Source organism: Ranitomeya imitator, chromosome 2 (assembly GCF_032444005.1).
Source record: "Ranitomeya imitator isolate aRanImi1 chromosome 2, aRanImi1.pri, whole genome shotgun sequence".
NCBI classification, from domain to species: Eukaryota; Metazoa; Chordata; class Amphibia; order Anura; family Dendrobatidae; genus Ranitomeya; species Ranitomeya imitator.
This window is the reverse complement of record NC_091283.1, coordinates 715,080,582-715,102,852: the sequence shown is the minus strand read 5'-3', so window position 1 is coordinate 715,102,852 and position 22,271 is coordinate 715,080,582. Positions and strand designations below refer to the sequence as shown.

General features: G+C 43.6%; 1 protein-coding gene across 2 annotated transcripts in view; it reads right to left on the bottom strand.

The window, feature by feature from the left end:
• Positions 1-18,582, bottom strand: part of CDHR1 (cadherin related family member 1) — a 298,449-nt gene extending 279,867 nt beyond the window's left edge. The window contains exons 1-2 of one of the 2 annotated variants that reach the window (XM_069753136.1): positions 18,414-18,582; positions 17,500-17,595 (exon numbers count right to left, since the gene is read on the bottom strand). In XM_069753136.1, the coding sequence (XP_069609237.1) occupies positions 17,500-17,595; positions 18,414-18,477 (160 nt within the window). In that variant the 5' untranslated portion in view covers positions 18,478-18,582. The remainder of the gene's footprint in view (positions 1-17,499; positions 17,596-18,413) is intronic. The other variant, XM_069753137.1, reaches the window with a different exon arrangement.
• Between the last annotated feature and the right edge of the window lie 3,689 nt (positions 18,583-22,271).

Below are 22,271 nucleotides of genomic sequence, written 5' to 3'. Positions count from 1 at the left end.
AGACTTTGTTTTTTAGCAATAGCATTGCTATTTTACTACTACAGTGTAACAAGTCTATCTAAGGTGTGCACATTTTCCTGCAATAATAATCCTTCAAAGCTTTTCAGCAGAGAAATATTATACAGCATTTATACTGCACCAGTTGTGCATCAAAAACATACAGCCAGACTTGGTTGTTTAGCAAAAGCATCGCTATATTGCTACTGCAGTGCTATATTGCTACTGAAGTCCATCTGAGGTAGGTAAATTTTCCTCTGATACTAATTCTGCAAAGTTTTCTTAACAGGGATATATCATACTTAATTTAAAATGGGCAAGGTGCATGGTAAGGGAGAGGGAAATGGAGGTAATGCTGATGGTGAGCGCAGAGGCCAAAGCAATTACTGTCACAAGAAGTGATGATGATGATACACTATTGGCAACAACTGATATTGTTAAGTCAGCAAGTCAGGAGGAAGAGCATGGTGGTGAAGTGGAAGATGAGATGGTAGACGATGAAGTTACTGACCCAACCTGGGAAGGTGACATGCAGTGCAAGGATAGCATCACAGAGTGGGAGGTATCCACTGCAGCACAATAGGCAGAAAGAGGTAGTGCAGTGGGGTGCCAAAGGCACAAGGCGGGCAACTGTTTCCAAGAGCACCAACACAGGTGAAGTTGCCAGGCCAAGAGTTAGGTGTTTCCGAGCCTGGAGTTTTTTTAAAGACAGTCCAGTCAACCCAAAAAAAGGCCATTTGCAACAGCTGCCATGCTCAACATCAGCAGGGGTAGCAAAACTGTTGTGAATTCTGTGGTCAAGCTCCCTCCTGTGGTCATGAGTGGTACTTCGGCTGGTTCTGTCTATGAGCTTCCTCTGGTGGATGTGAGTGGGGCTGCGGCTTCTGAGTTTCCTTCCTCAGGTGACGGGGTTAAGTCGTTAGGTGCTGCTCTATTTAACTCCACCTAGTTCTTTGTTCCTGGCCTCCAGTCAATGTTCCAGTATTGGTCTTGCTTTCTCCTGGATCGTTCTTGTGGCCTGCCTGCCCTGCATAAGCTAAGTTCTGCTTGTGTTATTTTTGTTTGCTATTTTTTCTGTCTAGCTTGCTATATTGGTTTGTCTTGCTGGCTGGAAGCTCTGGGACGCAGAGGAAGCACCTCCGTACCGTTAGTTGGTGCGGAGGGTCTTTTTGCGCCCTCTGCGTGGTTGTTTATAGGTTTTTGTGCTGACCGTAAAGCTATCTTTCCTGTCCTCGGTCTATTTAGTAAGTCGGGCCTCACTTTGCTAAAATCTATTTCATCTCTGTGTTTGTGTTTTCATCTTTGCTCACAGTCATTATATGTGGGGGGCTGCCTTTTCCTTTGGGGAATTTCTCTGAGGCAAGGTAGGCTTATTTTTCTATCTTCAGGGCTAGCTAGTTTCTCAGGCTGTGCCGAGTTGCATAGGGAGCGTTAGGAGCAATCCACGGCTACCTCTAGTGTGGTTTGATAGGATTAGGGATTGCGGTCAGCAGAGTTCCCACGTCTCAGAGCTCGTCCTATGTGATTAGCAACTATCAGGTCATTTTCTGCGCTCGTAACCACCAGGTCCATTGTGGTTCTGAATCACCTGTTCATAACACAAAACTACCAGCCTGACCACCATCAGCATGCTTAGGCACATAACTGAAAAGAACTTGACTAGTTGGATTGAACGCCAGGTTCCAGAAACAGTGTCTGCGGGTGACACCACTGACTCTTCCCCTTTTCTATGTGCATGGCAATCCCCTGTCCATGATAGAGGCAAAGATTCCTTCCACCCTGCACCTCTCTTTGCACACTTGCAACCACCACCAGGAACCACGTCCTTGTCCCAGTGCAGTATTCAGTTGTCCCTACCACAGTACTTGGAATGCAAGCATAAATACACAGCCACCCACGGGCACAATACTAAATTGATACATTTCCAGACTGTTTGCCCTTGAAATGTTCCAATTTAAACTTGTGGATACCAAAGCTTTTGACATCCTAATAGCGACTGTACCTCAATACTCGGTCCACAGCTGCTACTATTTCACCCAGTGTGCCATCCCCGCATTACACAAGTACGTGTCCTATAACATCGGCCATTCCCTGACCAACGCTGTTACTGGGAAGGTCCACTTAACCTTGAACACATGGAGAAGTACTTGTGGCCAGGGACGTTACATTTCCCTGATGGCACACTGGGTGAAAATTGTGGAAGTGGGAGCCTAGTTGGATCCTGGTTCAATCATGGTTTCCCCCACCTTCTACAGCAGTTCCTGCACCTCCTCCTAACCCAGCATCTCTGAAATGTCAACATCAATAACAAGCTGGAAGCACTTCATAGGCCAAGTAGCAAGAGGCTCTGCTAAGGCTACGTTCACATTAGCGTTGCGCGCCGCTGCGTCGGCGACGCAACGCACGACGCACAAAAAAACACGCGCAAACGCACGCAAAAACGCTGCGTTTTGTGACGCGTGCGTCGTTTTTTGACGAAAATCGGACGCACGAAAAATGCAACTTGTTGCATTTTCTTGCGTCCGACGCTAGCGTCGGAAACGACGCACGTGTCGGAAAACGCAACAAAAAAAACGCACGCTTCCCCCATGTTAAACATAGGGGCGCGTCGCCGCTGCATCGCCGCTGCGTCGCCGACGCAACAGCGACGCACATTAGCGGAACGCTAATGTGAATGTAGCCTAAAGCTAATCTGCTTAGGCGACAAACTTCACACCACTGCAGAGTTGTTGAAAGAACTAACAGACCAGACTGATCTGTGGCGCTCACTCCTGAACCTACAACCAGGTATGGTCGTTTGTGACTCTGAACCTTGGCAACTTCACACATGTACCATGCCTGGCCCATGTGCTCAACGTAGTTGTTCGGCAGTTTCTCAAAACCTACCCAGATATGCCTGAGATACTTGTGAAAGTAGGCCACGTGTGTGCCTATTTCCATGAGTTAGCTACAGCTACCCCTGCCCAGGCAGTACTGCAGCAGAATTTGCAACTTCCAGCTCAACAACTGATGTGCAATGTCACTACGCATTGGTACTCAACACTAAATATGTTGGCAAGGCTTTGTGAGCAGCAGAGGGCAGTAGTTGAATACTAGCTACAACATGCCCATCGATATTCCTGTGAGCCTCTGCAATCATTCCGCTTCACTGTCTACTGAAACGCTCGATGCTCACAATTAAAGAGGTGGCTTACACAGTATGATGCTGCACAGCCCAGCCTCATCTCATCTTCTCAATGCAGATTGGGTGATAATGAGGAGAAGAAAGAGAAGGAGCAAGAGCTGGTTGCCTGCGCTACAGATGGTACTGCTCACACCACCTTCAGTGTGGATGACCTGAAGATGAGAAGGAGAAGGAGAACCAGGTGAAGGGGGAGGACGAGGTGGAGGGAGAGACGGACAGTCAACCTCTTGGTGGGGAAAGAGAAGTCTTGGGTGTTGGCAGTTTGGCATACATGGCTGAGTTTATGTTCTGCTGCCTTTCCCGTGACCCTTTCATTGTATGCATTTTGGCCAACACTAATTACTGATCGGTCACCCTTCTAAACCCACGCTGCAAGGTGAACTTTACATCTCGCCTTTCAGTGAAGAATTATTAAAAAAAATTGCCATCTGATAATGCTGGTGGCAGAGGTCACAGTTCCTTAAACAACCAAGGAATAGAGAAAAAAGAGGTACACAACGGATGCAGCAGAGGCAAGGGAGCACTATCAAAGGTCTATGACAGACCCTCCCATCTCCCAGGCCTTGAAGCGTGGGGTACTCTGACAACTAGGGAAACATTTTGGAAGATGCTGAAAGAGTACCTTGTCAACCATACCAGCATTCTCTGTGATTCGTCTGTGCCTTACATCAATGACATATCCATGTGGCATAAACAGTCTTTCTACGCCTTGGAGGTCCTGGCCTAGACTGCAGTTAGTGTTTTATCAGAGCGGGTTTTTAGTGCCAATGGGGGTATTATAAATAATAGGTGCATATGCCTGTCAACAGATAATGCTAACAGGCTGACTCTTATCAAAATGGACAAGGGCTGGATTGGCCCAGACTTCTCAACACCACTGGATGACAGCAGCAGAACATAAACTCAAATCCAGTGGGTTTTTTTCTGGTCTATTCCCATGTACCCCTTCACACCCAAACATGAGTATATACTTGAGAATTTCATTTTTGTGTGTCATCCTCCTCCTTCTCCACCTCCATCATCATATCAACAGGGTGATCACGCTACCCTCACCGTAAATTTTTTAACGGTGTTTATGATGTCAACATTAAGAATTTTGAGAGGTCTACCTCTAACATTCTTTGATATGTATGCATACCCCCAGGGATAACTGTTTTTCAACCCATGCATTTAATGCATGCGTATTACCAGTCTAGGATACCCACTCCTTAATAATGGGGAAAAAAAAGTTTTTTGAGGCCCTCCACTATGTCTTTTCAAAGGGGTATTGGAGTGTCTCCTAGTTTTTGGCATCCCTTGTACTTAGTGAATACACTTTACCAGTCTAGGAGACTCACTCCTTAGTAATGAGAAAAACTGCTTGTCTGAGGCTCCATCTTCTAGATGAGGAAATATTTTTGGAAAGCAAAAGAGCCAGTATATGATCCAGTGCCATGTTGCCGGCTGTCTGGTGGTCATCACATAAGGGGTTCTCACACTGCATACAAGCATCCAAGATTTCCCAGCCGGGACAGGAGACATAGCACAGTAAGTATAGAATATCTTGGCCTCCTTCATATCAGGCTGAGAAGATGCAAAACGCACCACTATATTCCATAGCAGGGTTGATTAAATAACAGTCCTTGATGCTGCTACCTTAAACTAAAGGCGTTTTTCAGGGTAATTCAAATATATTCTATTCTCTAATAATACCGCTCTTATCTGAAATTTGTATAGGGTGAGCTGTTGCAGTAGGGATAACGTACTACAGGCATCTAGTCAGGAATTATTGCCTTAGAAATTATAATCCTTGCTGCTGCAACCTAAAAAAATGCCAACGTAAAATCGGTTCTATTCTCTTTTAACACTTCTGTTAGCTGCGTTTAGTGTAGAGATAGGTGCTAGGTATCATCTGCTGGAAGTGGGTGTTCATTCTGGTTACATACATCTTTTCCACAACCTGTAACTTAATTGCTTTTTTTCCATGCACTCATTGACAGATTGATAATTTTTACAGTAATCTATAATCAGAAATTCATCAAAGCTGGCAGGGTTGCTTGAGCGCCTTCAGAGTTTGCTGCTGCCACGTACAAGAAAAAATGCTTTCAGGGCCGATATCCCTTGTATATTCTGCAATAATACCGCTCTTATCTGCAATTCTTCTAGGGTGAGCTGTCGCAGTAGGAATAGCGTATGACAGGCATCCAGACAGGGATTATTGCTTATAAATGCTAATCCTTGCTGCTGCTTTTTTCCATACACTCATCGACAGATTTGTGTTTTTTTGCAGTGATCTGTACTCAAAAATTTTATAAAGAAGGCAATATTAACTGATTTTATATGTCCATTTGCAGTTTCTCTGTAGCATCTGTATGTAGGAGGTTATTGTGGAAGACTTTAGCCTTCTGTAGCTGGTATTACACTTCTGAACTCTTGAGTGCTTTGTTTCCATCCATTTCTGGGTGCTTCTTAAAGTATTTTTGGGGTCATTGTCCTGCTGGAAGACCCATGGCCTAGGATGCAAACCCAGCTCTCTGACACTGGGCACTACATTGTGACCCAAAATCCTTTTGGGAATCTTCACATTTCATGATGCCTTGCACGCACAGTGCATGAGGCACCAAAACAACAATAAAATATCTTTGAACATCCACCATATTTGACTAACTACTGTGTTCTTTTATTTGTAGGTCTCATTCCATATACAGTGAACAGTAGAATGATGTGCTGTTACATCCTCGCTTCCACCGCAGATCCCTGCCTTCTCTTGCACTCACCTGTCTTCGGCGCCTCGGCGCGCCTCCTTTGCTGCAGGTTCCTGTCCGGCATCTTCTCGTCTGCGTGCGCACCCAGACTCTGCTTCTCACCGGCTGTACGCACACACCCGGTTCAGCGCTGCGCGCGTACATCTCTGAGAGTGTCCCTGCCGCTCTATTCTCTCCTCTCTATCCCTTGGAGGACTCCAACCCGGAAGTCCTCACAGCACTTTCCTTATTAGTCCGCCTCTTCCTCCAAACCTCGCCTTGTGTTCATTTGTGCTAGCAACTGACTTTGGCCGCACTATTGTCCAGTGTCTCATTTACCTGACCTTGTGCTTCTTTCTCTATTTCCCTAGGTCCAGTCCTAGTTCTTCATCCAGTCAATCTCCACGTTGTCCTGCCTGCTTGTCCGTTTGCACTACACCGTCCTTGCTTCACTCTCCAGCCTGACCTCCATTATCTTCCGGTTCGTGCTTCACTCTTACTCTGTATACCCTCCTGGTTCCTACTTCTAGCCCTTTCACCCTGCCTCCCAGCTGCCGTGGCGATAGTCTCTCACGGGTCTGCCCCTAACGCTCCCTGTATAGGGGGCAGTTCCATCTGGTTAGCTCGCCCATGGGAGGATCGTTGTCACGGTCCAGTGGGTCCACCCCTTTCATTCCTTTTTTACGTCTTCGTCATTGTCACAGTAGTCACATGTGCATTACCAAAAAGCTCTATCTTGGTCTCATCCATCCACAAAATGCCTGCTTGCCATCTAAAAATAGTGGGGTCCGCCTGCTGGCCCCCTATACATTTTGAGGGCCACCTGCCTATTGCGATTTTAGCTCTGTTTCCATCAATGTGAGCAATTTTTAGACCCCAAACAGACCTCCAAGAGGGGGAGGGGTCACTGTAAAATTGCTCAAGCTTCCCATTGATTCTCATTATACTCATTACTTGGGTCAAGCACCCTAGCATTACAATTTTCTCGACTCTAGTACCTGAGCATTTCAGTGCTCGCTTATCACTAAATAACATTAATTTGCTTGTCCTTTTCCTTTTACCAAATCTAAATACATTCAAAATGGCTGTACGCTACAGATTTAGTAACCCCAGTGACTTGATCAAAAGTACACTGTTACCTAAATACAGAAGTGAAGCCCTGGAGTTGGATATCAGCAGCTGGAAGGGAGGGTTTGTACTCAGGAGACACCCTGTCAGCCTGACACTGTACCTCCACACCCTCCTCTGTCATGAATGCAAAGCTGCCTGTGACAATACAGGAAGAGGAGGAGGATGTGTTGTGCTACCACAGAGGAGAAAGGGCCGTCACCTCCTTCACGTCTCCCCATGGCCTTACTACCCCATGGTATTACTAATCCCCACACACCTGCCCCCACAGACACCCTTCCTCTGGCCCAGGACCCACCTCCTTCCATCGCATACTTTCCCTCAATGATGTTGTGCAGTATCTCAGGCTCAGCACTTAGATGCATGGAGCCCTGCTACAGATTGCCGGAAGAGGAGATCCAAGGAGCCAAGAGGAGGAGCTGAAGAGGAAACCACTCTATGCAGGGCTGCATTAGTCAAGAAACGGGAGCAGACAGAGGGATAAATGGTGTCAGTGACTGACACTGCTTTACTGTGTGCCTGCACCACTGTCATCAATGTACTGAATGTCTGCAGCTGGAAGAAAGTGCCGGGCGGCCGCAGGCATTCAGCCATGTAATTTTTTTCCCCTCTCCGAAGTGGGCCCCATTTGGGGAGGCAGGAGGCAGTGCCCTTTGCAGTTGCCGACCCCTCGTCCCGGCCCTGCCTGCGGTGCATGGGTGTCACACCCTGCTCTTCTTCCATCATATCTCGTGGTCATCTCTTATGCTCTCTCCTACCTTCCATTCCCCCGCTTCGTCTATGCCCTCTCTCAGTCCCAGATACACACAGATGCATACATAGAAGTAATATGTTTTTCTATTTTAACATATTTGTATATCACATCTACAAAATTGGTTCGAACTTCAAAGATTACTTAAAAAATGTACATACTGTATCTGTCAGAATAAACAGTTCACGGTATGTGGCATCAACACATTTTGTTTCATTCTAAGCTCGAAGGCAGCAGGATGTACGAGTGCTTAACTGAACAGATTTGCCTAAAGGTCATGACACCATATTGTGTACATGAGATTCTGCCAACGCACATAACCTGAGGTGACAATTTCCAATGTATCTGTTCCATGTACAAAACAGTCTGTAGTTATATAGGAACAATGGACACAAGTACAGGTACATAACAGTATGCCACGGTCCAGTCACATTAGCAGTATTTGTTCAGTATTTTACCTCAGTATCTGTAATCCAAAACCAGCAGTGGAACAATTAGAGGAATAGTATAATAGAAACATATGCACCACTTCTGTATATATCACTCACTCATTGGTTTGATTTACAAATACCGAGGTGAAAAAACTCACCAAATACTGAATGTGTGCACATGGCCTTAAAGAGCAATTTCAGCGAGAAAATTAACTTATTTCCTCACAGGAGCTACCGGATTTTGGTTATGGGGCACTGATTGACTACAGTCACCGCTAATAGCACCACTCACTATACTGTGACTTGACAGCACTTTGATAGCTCACCATATACAGCATATGTACTGTCAAAGAATTCTTCTTCTCAGATGAAATAATTTTCTATTGATAGCCACACTTTAAGTGTGGCGGCCGGGCAGAATTTTAACGTTATTTACCTGCAGATTATCCCTATATCTGCAGTAAAATAGCATTTTCCAATGTTACAGGTTCCCTTTAAAAAGAATCTGTCAGCAGGTTGTTATGAAGTCTGAGAGCAGCATAATGTAGGAGCAGAGACCCTGATTACAGCAATGTGTCTCTTACTGGGCAGTGTGCTGTAGCTTCAATACAGTGAGTGTTTTATTAGCAGGAGATTATCACTGTAGGACCAGGTCTCACATGCATGGCAGTCTGGCTAATGTGTGTAACCCTGCCCCCATCACTGATTAGCAGCTTGTTGACAACACACACAGTACCTCGCAGTCTATCAATCAGTGGTGTGGGCGAGGTTATAGACAGAGCAGTATTATGAGCACTGCTTTATCTATAACAGAGAAAATAAGGATTCTAGCAAAACAGTACTAAGCAGTTCAGTAAGTTATATATTGCTGGAATCAGGGTCTCAGTCGCTACATCATGCTGTTCTTGGATTATATAACAAAAACATTCCCTTTAAAGGGGTTTTACATATACATTACCTTATGATGAGCAAAACATGGTCCACAAGAACCGATATAGTAGTCATATTCTATAAAATTGATCTATGTTGGGTAAGCTGAAATAATTTCAAAACTTATATCTTTCTTAACAACATTCCAGCAAGACCTGTAAACACTGTAAAATTGCTGATATTCAAAATATACAGAACACCTAGAATACTAATTACAAAACACATGCATTGTCTTTTAGGTCCTGTACTTGATATATCACTTGTTCCTTTACAAAATTAGCTGCAAACTAAATATGTTGATACCAAACATTAGAAGCGAATGAATAACAAAAAAAAAGAACTAACATTACTGTTGGCAGCCTCATGCAAAGGTTCCCATAAATGCTTTAAAAAATTAAAAAACTAAATGCTTGCATGCACACAGAAGCCTGGTGGTATATTTATCTATTGGTTAAACTGAATCAGTCATAAAGAAAATATCATTTTCCAAGAGCCACCATGATAATCTGCAGGTAAATACTGTTTTAAATCCATGTAGTAGTCTAACTGGATTTTAGCTGCTGGGAAAAAATCTACTATATAATTGTCTAAGGGTCACTTCCACCTTTCTGTCCTGTCTGTCCTTCTGTCTGTCATGGATATTCATTGGTCGCGGCCTCTGTCTGTCAAGGAAATCCAAGTTGCTGATTGGTCGCGGCAAAACAGCCACGACCAATCAGCGACGGGTACAGTCCGGAAGAAAATGGCCACTCCTTACTCTCCGCAGTCACTGCCCGGCGCCCGCATACTCCCCTCCAGCCACCGCTAACACAGGGTTAACACAGGGTTAATGCCAGCGGTAACGGACCGCGTTATGCCGCGGATAAACGCACTCCGTTACCGCCGGTATTAACCCTGTGTGTCCCCAACCTTTTACTATTGATGCTCCCTATGCGGCATCAATAGTAAAAAAAATGTCATGTTAAAAATAATAAAAAAACAAAAAACCTGCTATACTCACCCTCCGTTGTCCGCTGAGCCACGCGCGGCCTCCTCCATCTTCCGTTCCCATAGATGCATTGCAAAATTACCCAGAATACTTAGCGGTCTCGCTGGGTAATTTCGCAATGCATCCTCGGAACGGAAGATGGCGGCAGCCATGCCCGTATCACTGGAGCTTCGGTGGATCCCGCTGGAGGGTGAGTATATAACTATTTTTTATTTTAATTATTTTTTTAACAGGGATATGGTGCCCACACTGCTGTATACTACGTGGGCTGTGTTACATACCACGTGGCTCTGTGCTGTATACTACATAGGCAGTGTTATATACTATGTGGTCTGTGTGATATACTCAGTGGGCTGTGCTATAAACTGTGTGGGCTGTGCTATATACTACATGACTGGGCAGTATACTACGTGGCACTATGCTGTATACTATGTAGCTGGGCAATATACTACATGTCTGTGCTGTATACTACGTGGCTCTGTGCTGCATACTACATCACTGTGCAATATACTACGTCGCTGGCCAATCTACTACGTGACTGGGCAATATACTACGTGGGCTGTGCAATATACTACGTGTTTGTGCTGTATACTACGTCGCTGTGCAATATACTACTGTACGTGACTTGGCAATATACTACGTGGCTGGGCAAAATACTACGTTACTGGGCAATATACTACGTGGCTGGACAATATACTACGTGACTGGGCAATATACTACGTGGCTGGGCAATATACTACTGTACGTGACTTGGCAATATACTACGTGGCTGGGCAATATACTACGTTACTGGGCAATATACTACGTGGCTGTGCAATATACTACGTGTTTGTGCTGTATACTACGTCGCTGTGCAATATACTACTGTACGTGACTTGGTAATATACTACGTGGCTGGGCAATATACTACGTTACTGGGCAATATGCTACGTGGCTGGACAATATACTACGTGTTTGTGCTGTATACTATGTCGCTGTGCAATATACTACTGTACGTGACTTGGCAATATACTACGTGGCTGGGCAATATACTACGTTACTGGGCAATATACTACGTGGCTGGACAATATACTACGTGACTGGGCAACATACTACGTGGCTGGGCAATATACTACTGTACGTGACTTGGCAATATACTACGTGGCTGGGCAATATACTACGTTACTGGGCAATATACTACATGGCTGGACAATATACTACGTGACTAGGCAATATACTACGTGGCTGGGCAATATACTACGTGGCTGGGCAATATACTACGTTACTGGGCAATATACTACGTGGCTGGACAATATACTACGTGACTGGGCAATATACTACGTGGCTGGGCAATATACTACTGTACGTGACTTGGCAATATACTACGTGGCTGGGCAATATACTACGTTACTGGGCAATATACTACGTGGCTGTGCAATATACTACGTGTTTGTGCTGTATACTACGTCGCTGTGCAATATACTACTGTACGTGACTTGGTAATATACTACGTGGCTGGGCAATATACTACGTTACTGGGCAATATGCTACGTGGCTGGACAATATACTACGTGTTTGTGCTGTATACTATGTCGCTGTGCAATATACTACTGTACGTGACTTGGCAATATACTACGTGGCTGGGCAATATACTACGTTACTGGGCAATATACTACGTGGCTGGACAATATACTACGTGACTGGGCAACATACTACGTGGCTGGGCAATATACTACTGTACGTGACTTGGCAATATACTACGTGGCTGGGCAATATACTACGTTACTGGGCAATATACTACATGGCTGGACAATATACTACGTGACTAGGCAATATACTACGTGGCTGGGCAATATACTACGTGGCTGGGCAATATACTACGTTACTGGGCAATATACTACATGGCTGGGTAATATACTACGTGGCTGGGCAATATACTACGTGGCTGGGTAATATACTACGTGACTGGGCAATATACTACGTTACTGGGCAATATACTACATGGCTGGGCAATATACTACGTGGCTGGGCAATATACTACGTGGCTGGGTAATATACTACATGACTGGGCAATATACTACGTGACTGGGCAATATACTACGTGGCTGGGCAATGTACTACGTGGCTGGGCAAAATACTACGTGACTGGGCAATATACTATGTTGCTGGGCAATATACTACGTGACTGGGCAATATACTACGTGACTGGGCAATATACTACGTAGCTGGGCAATATACTACGTGGACATGCATATTCTAGAATACCCGATGCGTTAGAATCGGGCCACCATCCAGTAAATCATATTCTCCCTGCAGCTGCTTGCTTCAGTTAATGGGAATCTGTCAGTAAGATCAAACCCCCAAACCGCATATTTGGGCAAGTAGGTCTTTGAGATGTAAATCCATTGTCACCTTTCTAGCTTCTATCTGCTTTCCAGGATAATTAGCGTTTTAATTAACATGCAAATAGGATGTTAAGTAGTGAGGAACTTATCAGGTAAAATTCAAATTTGCCATCATGACTTCAGGACAAATGCAACCTTGTGCCTTGTATGTGCAGAAAAGTACTGTGTCTCATCATAGCCAGAAGTCCCAGCTCAATGTGAAGCCACAAGTGTAAGCGCAAGTGGCGGTTATCAGAAAATGTGATGAGGAGGTTTAATTAATATTTTTTCAGAATTACCTAGGAATACATGGCACAGAGTACATTTGTACTTTATTCATTGCAGTCCCCATTTTGGAGTTCACATTTTTTCCACTACCATTTCTGCCACTGAGTGCACACGTGCAACGAACATTGATTTGCTCTTGTCATGGAAGGCATCATTGAGTGGCCTGCACATGTCTGTGTTTTTGGCCAACTTTTGGTGTTTGGTTACATGTGAAGCTGTGTGTTAGTGTCAGCAGTGAGGTGGCCAGCACCAGACATATTCTCTTGTACGCTCGCCACAATATGCAGCAGCATGAATTTAGTGATAATGGGTCTACACCACCATATCCCTTGAAGAAGCATAATGTGAAACATATATCCAAGGGGACACCAGGGCCGGAAACTCACATAGGTAAGAAGTGCATGGGTTCTGTGCCATAATACTAAGCTATTGAAATGAATAGTGATTAAGGCATGATATGGGTATATACAGTATATATACAGGGTGGGCCATGTATATGGATGCACGTAAATAAAATGGGAATGGTTGGTGATATCAACTTCCTGTTTGATAAGAAAGAGAGGGGGCACCACAGATTCCAAGGGATCCAACCAGGTCTATATAATATGAACCATTTCAAAAAAGAAGAGAAAGAAATAGACCAAAAATCGGGGATCACCGGAGGCACGGATCAAGTAAAAAAAGGGCAAATTTTATTCAAAAGTGTATAAACGGACACAGAAAACCACATAGAGCACACATTAAAAACATTTAAAACATTGGTCATCCATGTGACCTATACATGGTACACTTAGGCCCAAAATAGAGCCATCCCCCTGTATGAACCAACTCCCCAGTATCAATAGATGACAAATATAAAGAAAATCCTAACTATTACCGAGTGTGATGTCTATGTGAACAGCACCTTATTTTATCATACAAAAAATATATTGAAAAAGAGAGCTAAATGGCAAGTACACAAATAGTCATATAGCTACCACATTCAGCATATGTCATAATGACTTGTAAGGAGATCCACAATGCCTAAATGCACCATGTTAGGCCGCCGTCACACATGCGAGTTTTACGGACGTAAGAGCGCAGAATCTACGTCCGTAAAACTCGCAAAAAATACGGCACAATTATTCTCTATGCCCCTGCTCCTATTTGCCGTATTTTACTGATCAGTATTATACGGCTTTCTACGGCCGTACAAAATCGCAGCATGCTGCGTTTGTCACCGTACTGCGCAAGAAATACGCCAATGAAAGTCTATGGAAGCGTGAAAAATACGGATTACACACGGACAAGCAGTGTGACTTGCGAGAAATACGCAGCGATGTTAGAGAGAAAAGCCGGTAATTCAGTGCGGTGTACAGTAAAATCACACTGACAGCTTACAGTAGAATAGGTAGAATAAATGTGTACACATAGAATAGGTATATATATATATATATGTCAGTGAGACACATATATGTATATATATTAATATTTATTCCAGCGCTAGACAGCTTGAAAGCCGGTAATTCAATTACCGGCTTTTTCCTTCTCCTTCCTAAAACCCGACATGATTTGAGACATGGTTTACATACAGTAAACCATGTCTTCTCTCCATTTTTTTTGCAGATTCCACACTACTAATGTCAGTAGTGTGTATCTGCAAAATTTGGCCATTCTAGCTCTTAAAATAAAAGGTTAAATGGCGGAAAAAATTGGCGTGGGCTCCCGCGCAATTTTCTCCGCCAGAGTAGTAAAGCCAGTGACTGAGGGCAGATATTAATAGCCTGGAGAGGGTCCACGGTTATTGGCCCCCCCCTGGCTAAAAATATCTGCCCCCAGCCACCCCAGAAAAGGCACATCTGGAAGATGCGCCTATTCTGGCACTTGGCCACTCTCTTCCCATTCCCGTGTAGCGGTGGGATATGGGGTAATGAAGGGTTAATGCCACCTTGCTATTGTAAGGTGACATTAAGCCTAATTAATAATGGAGAGGCGTCAATTATGACACCTATCCATTATTAATCCAATACTAGTAAAGGGTTAAATAAAACACAAACACATTTTGTACAATTATTTTAATGAAATAAAAACAATGGTTGTTGCAGTATTTTATTCAACACCCAATCCAGTCACTGAAGACCCTCGTTCTGTGAGTAAAAAAACATAATAAACCAACAATATACTTACCCTCCGCAGATCTGTAACGTCCAACGATGTAAATCCTTCTGAAGGGGTTAAAACATTTTGCAGCAAGGAGCTGTGCTAATGCAGGCTGCTCCTCGCTGCAAAACCCCAGGGAATGAGGCTAAAAATAGATCAATGATCTATAGTTAGCTTCATTTGCGGTGAGGCGCCCTCTGCTGGCTGTTCATAGATCGTGGGAAATTACCTAGAAAGCTCCCTGGAGTCATCTAGACATGAACCCCAATTGCCATAGAAATGAATAAAGATACATATGGAGGTGCAGATAACCAGCCCAGCTGAGGGCACAATCAGGTTCAAAGACTAATAAATCTATTAGCAGAGTAAGTACGAGACTCAATGTGCCAAAGCTGCAGAGACTCCCATGCTGAAGAGGCATGCACACAGTTACCAAAGCCTCTGGGGCTAGATGACCAAAGCTCAATCACGGCATGTAAAATAGAGCCAAGGGCTGCTGGACACACTCAGGACCACCTGGGGAGTGGAGACAGGGGGTACGCTGACCCAACTTCCTGTTTGTGGCACATTAGTATATGAGAGGGGGAAAACTTCAAAATGGGTGGTGACCATGGTGGCCATTTTGGATCAAACTTTATTTTTTCAATGGGAAAAAGGTAATGTTCCACATCAAACTTATTGAAAATTTCACAAGAAAAACAATGTGTGCTTGGGTTTAATGAAACTTTATTCTTTTATTAGTTATTCATGAGTTCATCCTTGTTTACAGTAATTGACATGTCGCAGAGGTTAACACGTGAGGAGCGGATAGAAATTGTGTTGATGTCTGATGAACGCAGTACCCGGGTCATTGCAGCAAAACAAAAATTTGAACAGGACCCTCAGTTTACACAGAACATTATTTTCAGTGATGAGGCAAACTTTTTTGGGTGGGCCATTTTTATGGATACACCAAAATAAAATGGGAATGGTGACAGTTATCTTGCGTAGGGTGTCTTGCATTGAAATCTGCTGCAATGACACGGGGAATGCATTCACCAGACATCAACACAATTTCTATCCGCTCCTCATGTGCTAACCTCTGCGACATATTAATTGCTGTAAACAAAGAGAAACTTGTAAATAACTCATGAAAGAATAAAGTTATGTTAAAACCAAGCACACCATTGTTTTTCTTGTGAAATTCTCAATAAGTTTGATGTGTCACATGACCCTCTTCCCATTGGAAAAAAACAAAGTTGGATCCAAAATGGCCGACTTCAGAATGGCCACCATGGTCACCACTCATCTTGAAAAGTTTTCCCCCTCCTATATACTAATGACCTACAAACAGGAAAGTGATATCACCAACCATTCCTATTTTATTTAGGTGCATCCATATACGTGGCCCACCCTGTAGATTCTGCCTGTGGGTTTGATCCCAGTGTTCTTGTCATAATTGCTCAAGTCGTATCCTACTTAAAAAGCTTAGGCATTGTATTCTCTGTTGAGTTGTCCATTTACAGTCAAATGGGTGGAGTGAACCGTCACTGTTCAACACGCACTGAAGTCACTCCCCTCTGCTACTTGATTGACAGCTTCTGTGTGGAGCAGGATGCCATTCAGGGATCAGATGGACTGTTCATAACGTGCGCGCTCATCATGTACTGAGCACTGGCTGCCTACAACCCTCCAGTGTGGTCACAATGATTAGTAGAAAGCGGCTGCAGTAGATCTTCTAGTTAGACAGACACATATATTTAAAATGATTTTTGCCTGCAGATTACCCTATGGCTGCAGTAATTGATTACTATTTTTAGTGACAGGTTTCCTTTAAATGTTACTGGAAATTAGTAATAAAGTCAAAAATGTTTAAAAAAAAAAGCACCATGAGTTGCCAAACAGTAAATTAGTTTCATTTTTGCTTGATTTTTCTTAATAATATCATTATCTTTAAATAAATTTACAGGGCATCTAATATAGTTTGCCCCACCTGAAGACAAAATATCAATATCAATTCGGTGGGTCCCTGTATTATTTGCCTCCACCACCAAAGCTAATAACTGCTAATAGGATAGGTCAACAAAACTAGACGCCCAGGTAACCCCTTTCATTTTTATATTTAATCTATTTAGACAGATTAAATATTAAAAAAGCATTCTTATCTTAAACATTTATCCACAGGATATGTCATAAATCCCTAATAGGTGAAAGTCCTTGACCAGAACTTTATGGGGATCCCGAAACCCTGTTTGCTATTCTTGCAGCCACAGTCCCCTCCCCCCCAAAAAGTCAATACTTATAAAGATAATTTAAAAAAAATTGCAATTCATAAGCCAAAAACATTTTTTTCACACAAGTAACATACAATATATAACTGGGTACAAACATCTGACAACAGTAACAGGTAGAAAAAAAAGAGTGAAAATACGACCATTGGCTCAATGTTTGTTATGAATCACGTGCGACACATTACACAACGGTTGCAGTACCGTAAGTGTCGACAAGCTTCCGCTATCACAGCATCACACATTGTCAAGTGCATTCACTTTAGATGATGAACACAAAACGAGAAAATAGTGAAAACGCTGCACTGACCGACTGGCGTGTCCTCAGACAGGCTCAAGAGAGCCATGTTCCCATTGGTGCTTCCAGGTCCATTGTCGAAAAAGTAGGGGGCATAATTGGTTTGCACTGCAAAATACAGAAATGTCCATTATCTACTGGTATGGTTTAGAAAATGCAAACATTTTTGACTCTCTATAAAGACAGATATGTCAGAAAATGATATTTGTGGTAAATGAAGGATTGGCTGCTCGGTCCTAATGTTTACAGGGCTGCCTTAGTCTGAATGGGTCTATAAATACTATAAATTATAGTGCATAAATATATACACAAAGTATATATAACACGAGCAGCGAACACATAACACAGCACTACAGGTGGCCCTTGTACATATCAAATATCTTCATGTTTTCAAGTAATAAATTCGATGTCCCTTAAAGCTGCAATAAGCCATTTTGAGCCTGTCCGACAGATAGTGCATCAGACCAGAAAGCTCACGTCACATTGAATAGCTGAGAATTAAGTCCCATTATGTATTAACAGCGTTGCTTTTTAACACTTCGTCTATGTAATTCCTTTGAGGTGAAAATGATTTAACCCTTCTTGTGCCATTCTAAAAAAAAAAAAACTATATTTCTGAGCAAATACTAAGTGGAAAGGCTTAAAGAAAATTTGCGCAGAAAAAACTAGAAAACATTGGCTATTTTGCTATGTCGGCATGTATAAACATTAGTAATGATGAAACAGAGTATCAATGGAATTAAAACTGACTTCAGAAACAATTACCTATAACCCCCCAAAATAAAGTGACCCACAGAATAGGCCCTTCAGTTCTAAGAGGCTAAATCCCCTCCCTGTGCAGGGTTCGTAAAGACGGATTAGCCTCGCTCTTCTGTGAGCGTCTCAGCTTTTCTATTACATGTTGGATAGAAGGTAATTTCACTTACCTGCCAGGCAAACATAAAGCAGAGACAGGATAGAAGATGCTGTAAAGTGCCAGACATACTTCATCGCCAACGGCACAACTGTCACTTTCTTTCCTTGAATTCCTATAATTTTATTTTAACGCTCTGCAGTGGTTAGTGCCATTCAGGACAATGTAAGGACTCTCTATGCAAGGGGAGGTAACAGATGCCAGGATGCTAATCCGATGACACGTCTTATTTTTCTCCTGCCTACTATCTAATTAGACCAATTAACGAGCGAGGAGCTGAGGGAATTCTTTCTTTTTATTTAAGTAAAGAAACCCAATTGAGTATGTGTATAAAAATTATGATTTTCCGATGGGATCCTAAAACCCCTATAGGACTAGAAGTCCCTACATTTCCCTATTTTTGCTTTACTATATTCTGGTGTTTTTCTGCTGTGGTTTAGGCTGAAATGATGACAACCTATACAAACACCGTTACAACTTTTACCCATCGCAGAAATTTCTGCATTGATGAGCCTGACTACTATTGGGCCGCAGGATTTATAGCTGCATATTTGTAAGTGTGAAATGACAAAAAATGCTTTAAAAGCAATGTGGCTGCTGGATGTATTACAAAACTAGAGTCTTGGCAAACTTGGCTATGAGGCTCAGATCCAGAATGAAAAAAAGAATACTTGGGAGCTATTGGCTCCTAACTTGAAATATTTAAGAGCCAAATGTTCACAAATTTTAATATTTACTATGCAGTCAAAAGCATTGGGACACTTACAAAGGCATACAGAGAATTCATGGGCAGTCAACACTCATAGGTGAGGTCACAGAATAGCATAACTCCCGACCGGGCAATATTCTGTTTTTGCACTTTCTTTTTTCCTCCCCTTCTTCCAAGAGGCATAACTTTTAGATTTTTCTGTTGAAATAGCCAAATGAGGGCTTGAGTTTTGTATGACAAGTTGTGCAATTGAGTGTCATTCTCTCCTTTATCATGTGATGTACTGGAAAGTGGGAAAAAATTGCAAGTGTGGTGAAATAGTGAAAAAAGTGCAATTCTGCAACAGTTTTGGGGGGGCGGGGGTTTCTATTACTGCTTTCAATATGACCAATCGATCTACAGATCAGTATGATTTCAGCTATACCAAACATGCATACTTTTTTTGTTATTGAAGTGGCAAAAAAAATTGGAAATTTGTCAAAAAAACAAAAATGGTGTTTTCAACTTTAGGTCGATGAGGCTGTGTGAGGGCTTGTTATCTCCACCCCGAGATAATATTTTTATTCATACCAGTTTGAGGCAGATACAATGTTTTATTGCCTCTTGTTACTTTTTTTTAGCTGTTGCTATGGCTGAAAAAAATTAAATTCTGGTGTTTTGATTTTTTTCTCATTACATCATTTACCAATCAAGTTAATTAATTTTATGTTTTTTCATAGTTAGGACTTTTACAGACATGGAGATACCAAATATGTGTATTTTTTGTGAACTTGTACTTGTGATCATCCAATGATTTTTGCTATATACAGCAATATCACAGTATTGCTGTATATTGCAAAATCACTGTCTCCCATGAATGCCATCATGACAGACACAGTGCTCCACAGGACTCTCCACATGCACATTATGATGACACCACAGTATCCCCTGCAAAGTATGATTCCACTATAGTGCCCACGACAAAGTTTGATGTCCCCAGCTACCCCACACACACTATGAAGATACGGAGAGACCCCAACACAATATGATGCCCCAAATGCCCCCACACTGTATGTTAACCTCCACAGCCCGCACATGCATTTGGGTGGGTCCCACACTCCGTTGACACAACATGGTGGCCCCCACAGCCATATATACAGCATGGTGGCCGCACAGTCTCACAACACAGTATGATGGCCCTCACAACTCTCCACTCAGTATAATGTTCCCCACAGTCCTACAAACAGTATGATGTCCCCTACAGCCCTCCCACACATTATAATGACTATCAGAGCCCCCTACACAGAATTATGAATCCCAAAAAGCATGATCACCCTGCACAATATAATTACCCACAGCTCACACACAACATGATATTCCCCCCAGTTTCCCCACATGTAGTTGATGGCCCCCAATGTTCTCCATAATTTATGATTCTCTGCAGTGTGTGGTCTTAAGTCCTGCACAGTGAACATGATGTAGTGACTCTATCACAGCGCTGAGACTTAAAGCTCATATGCATAATGGAAATGATGGAACAGGGATCTGATGGCTCCCTGTTCTATGATTGCATTGAACTGTATCTGCATCCAGGTTGCAAATACAGTTGAAAATGTGATGCTGGACATAGGTGCAGGGGCGGACTGGGCCGGGTGGCAGGAATGCATATGACCCCCAGGCCGGTGACTAAGCAGCTGCACGGGGCCGCTGGAGGACTGGCAGTGATTATAACACATAGCGCACCTGTAGTGCGTGGTCGCGTCATCCTCCCAGCCTCCCCGACATGCAGGCTGCAGCAGTATGTGATGAGCAGGCTCCTGTGCGGCACTGCCACTCTGAGGGAGACAGCGCAGCCAGCAGCAATCAAGATGAAAGGTCAGCATACCGGCCTGTGTGTGCGCGTGGAGCTCCCAGGGAGAGAGAAGCCCCAGCTCCTCCTGCTCTTAACTGCTATCCTGGCAGAGAAGGAGAGACCGGGGGAGGTGTCGGGACAGTACAGTGCTGTGAACAGGAGAAAACAGAGCTGCACATGGACATCAGCCGCCCCTCACCACAGAGGAGAGTGTGTGATGTGTGTATGAGGTATCTGGTGTGTGTGATGCTGTGTGTGTGAGAGCTGCATGCGTGTGTGATGCTTGTTTGTGATGCTTGTGTGTGTGTGATGCTGCGAGTGTGTGAGAGCTGCCTGTGTGTGATGGTGTGTGAGAGCTGCGTAAGTGTGAGATCTGTGTGTGTGTGATGCTGCGCGTGCGTGATGCTGCGCTTGTGATGCATTTGTGTGAAGCGTGATGCTGCATGTGTGAGAGCTGCGTGTTTTATGCTGCGCGTGTATGTGAGCTGCGTGTGTGTGAGAGCTGCGTGTGTGTGAGAGCTGCGTGTGTGTGATGCTGTGCGTGTGAGATTTGTGTGTGATGCGTGTGTGAGAGCTGCGTGTGTGTGAAGCTGCGTGTATGTGAGCTGCGTGAGTGTGATGCTTGTGTGTGAGCTGCATGTGTCTGTGGGCTGCGTGTGTGTGTGAGCTGCATGTGTGTGTGATGCGTGTGTTTGAACTGTGTGTGTGAGCTGCGTGTGTGTGAGCTTAGTGTGTGTGAACTGTGTGTGTCATTATACAGTGGGGCTGGGTGAGTCATTATACAGTGGGGCTGTGTGTGTCATTCTACAGTGGGGCTGTGCGTGTCATTATACAGTGGGGCTGTGCGTGTCATTATACAGTGGGGCTGTGTTTGTATCATTATACAGTGGGGCTATGTGTGTGTCATTATACAGTGGGGCTATGTGTGTGTCATTATACAGTGGGGCTGTGCATGTGTGTGTCATTATACAGTGAGGCTGTACGTGTGTCATTATATAGTGGGGCTGTGTGTGTCATTATACATTGGGGCTGTGCGTGTCATTATACAATGGGGCTATGTTTGTGTCATTATACAGTGGGGTTATGTGTGTGTCATTATACAGTGGGGCTGTGCATGTGTGTGTCATACAGTGAGGCTGTGCATGTGTGTGTCATTATACAGTGGGGCTGTGCGTGTGTGTGTGTCATTATACAGTGGGGCTGTGCGTGTGTGTGTGTCATTATACAGTGAGGCCGTGTTTGTCATTATACAGTGAGGCTTTGCGTATGTGTGTGTGTCATTATAGAGTGGGGCTGTGTGTGTGTCATTATACAGTGGGGCTGTGTGTGTG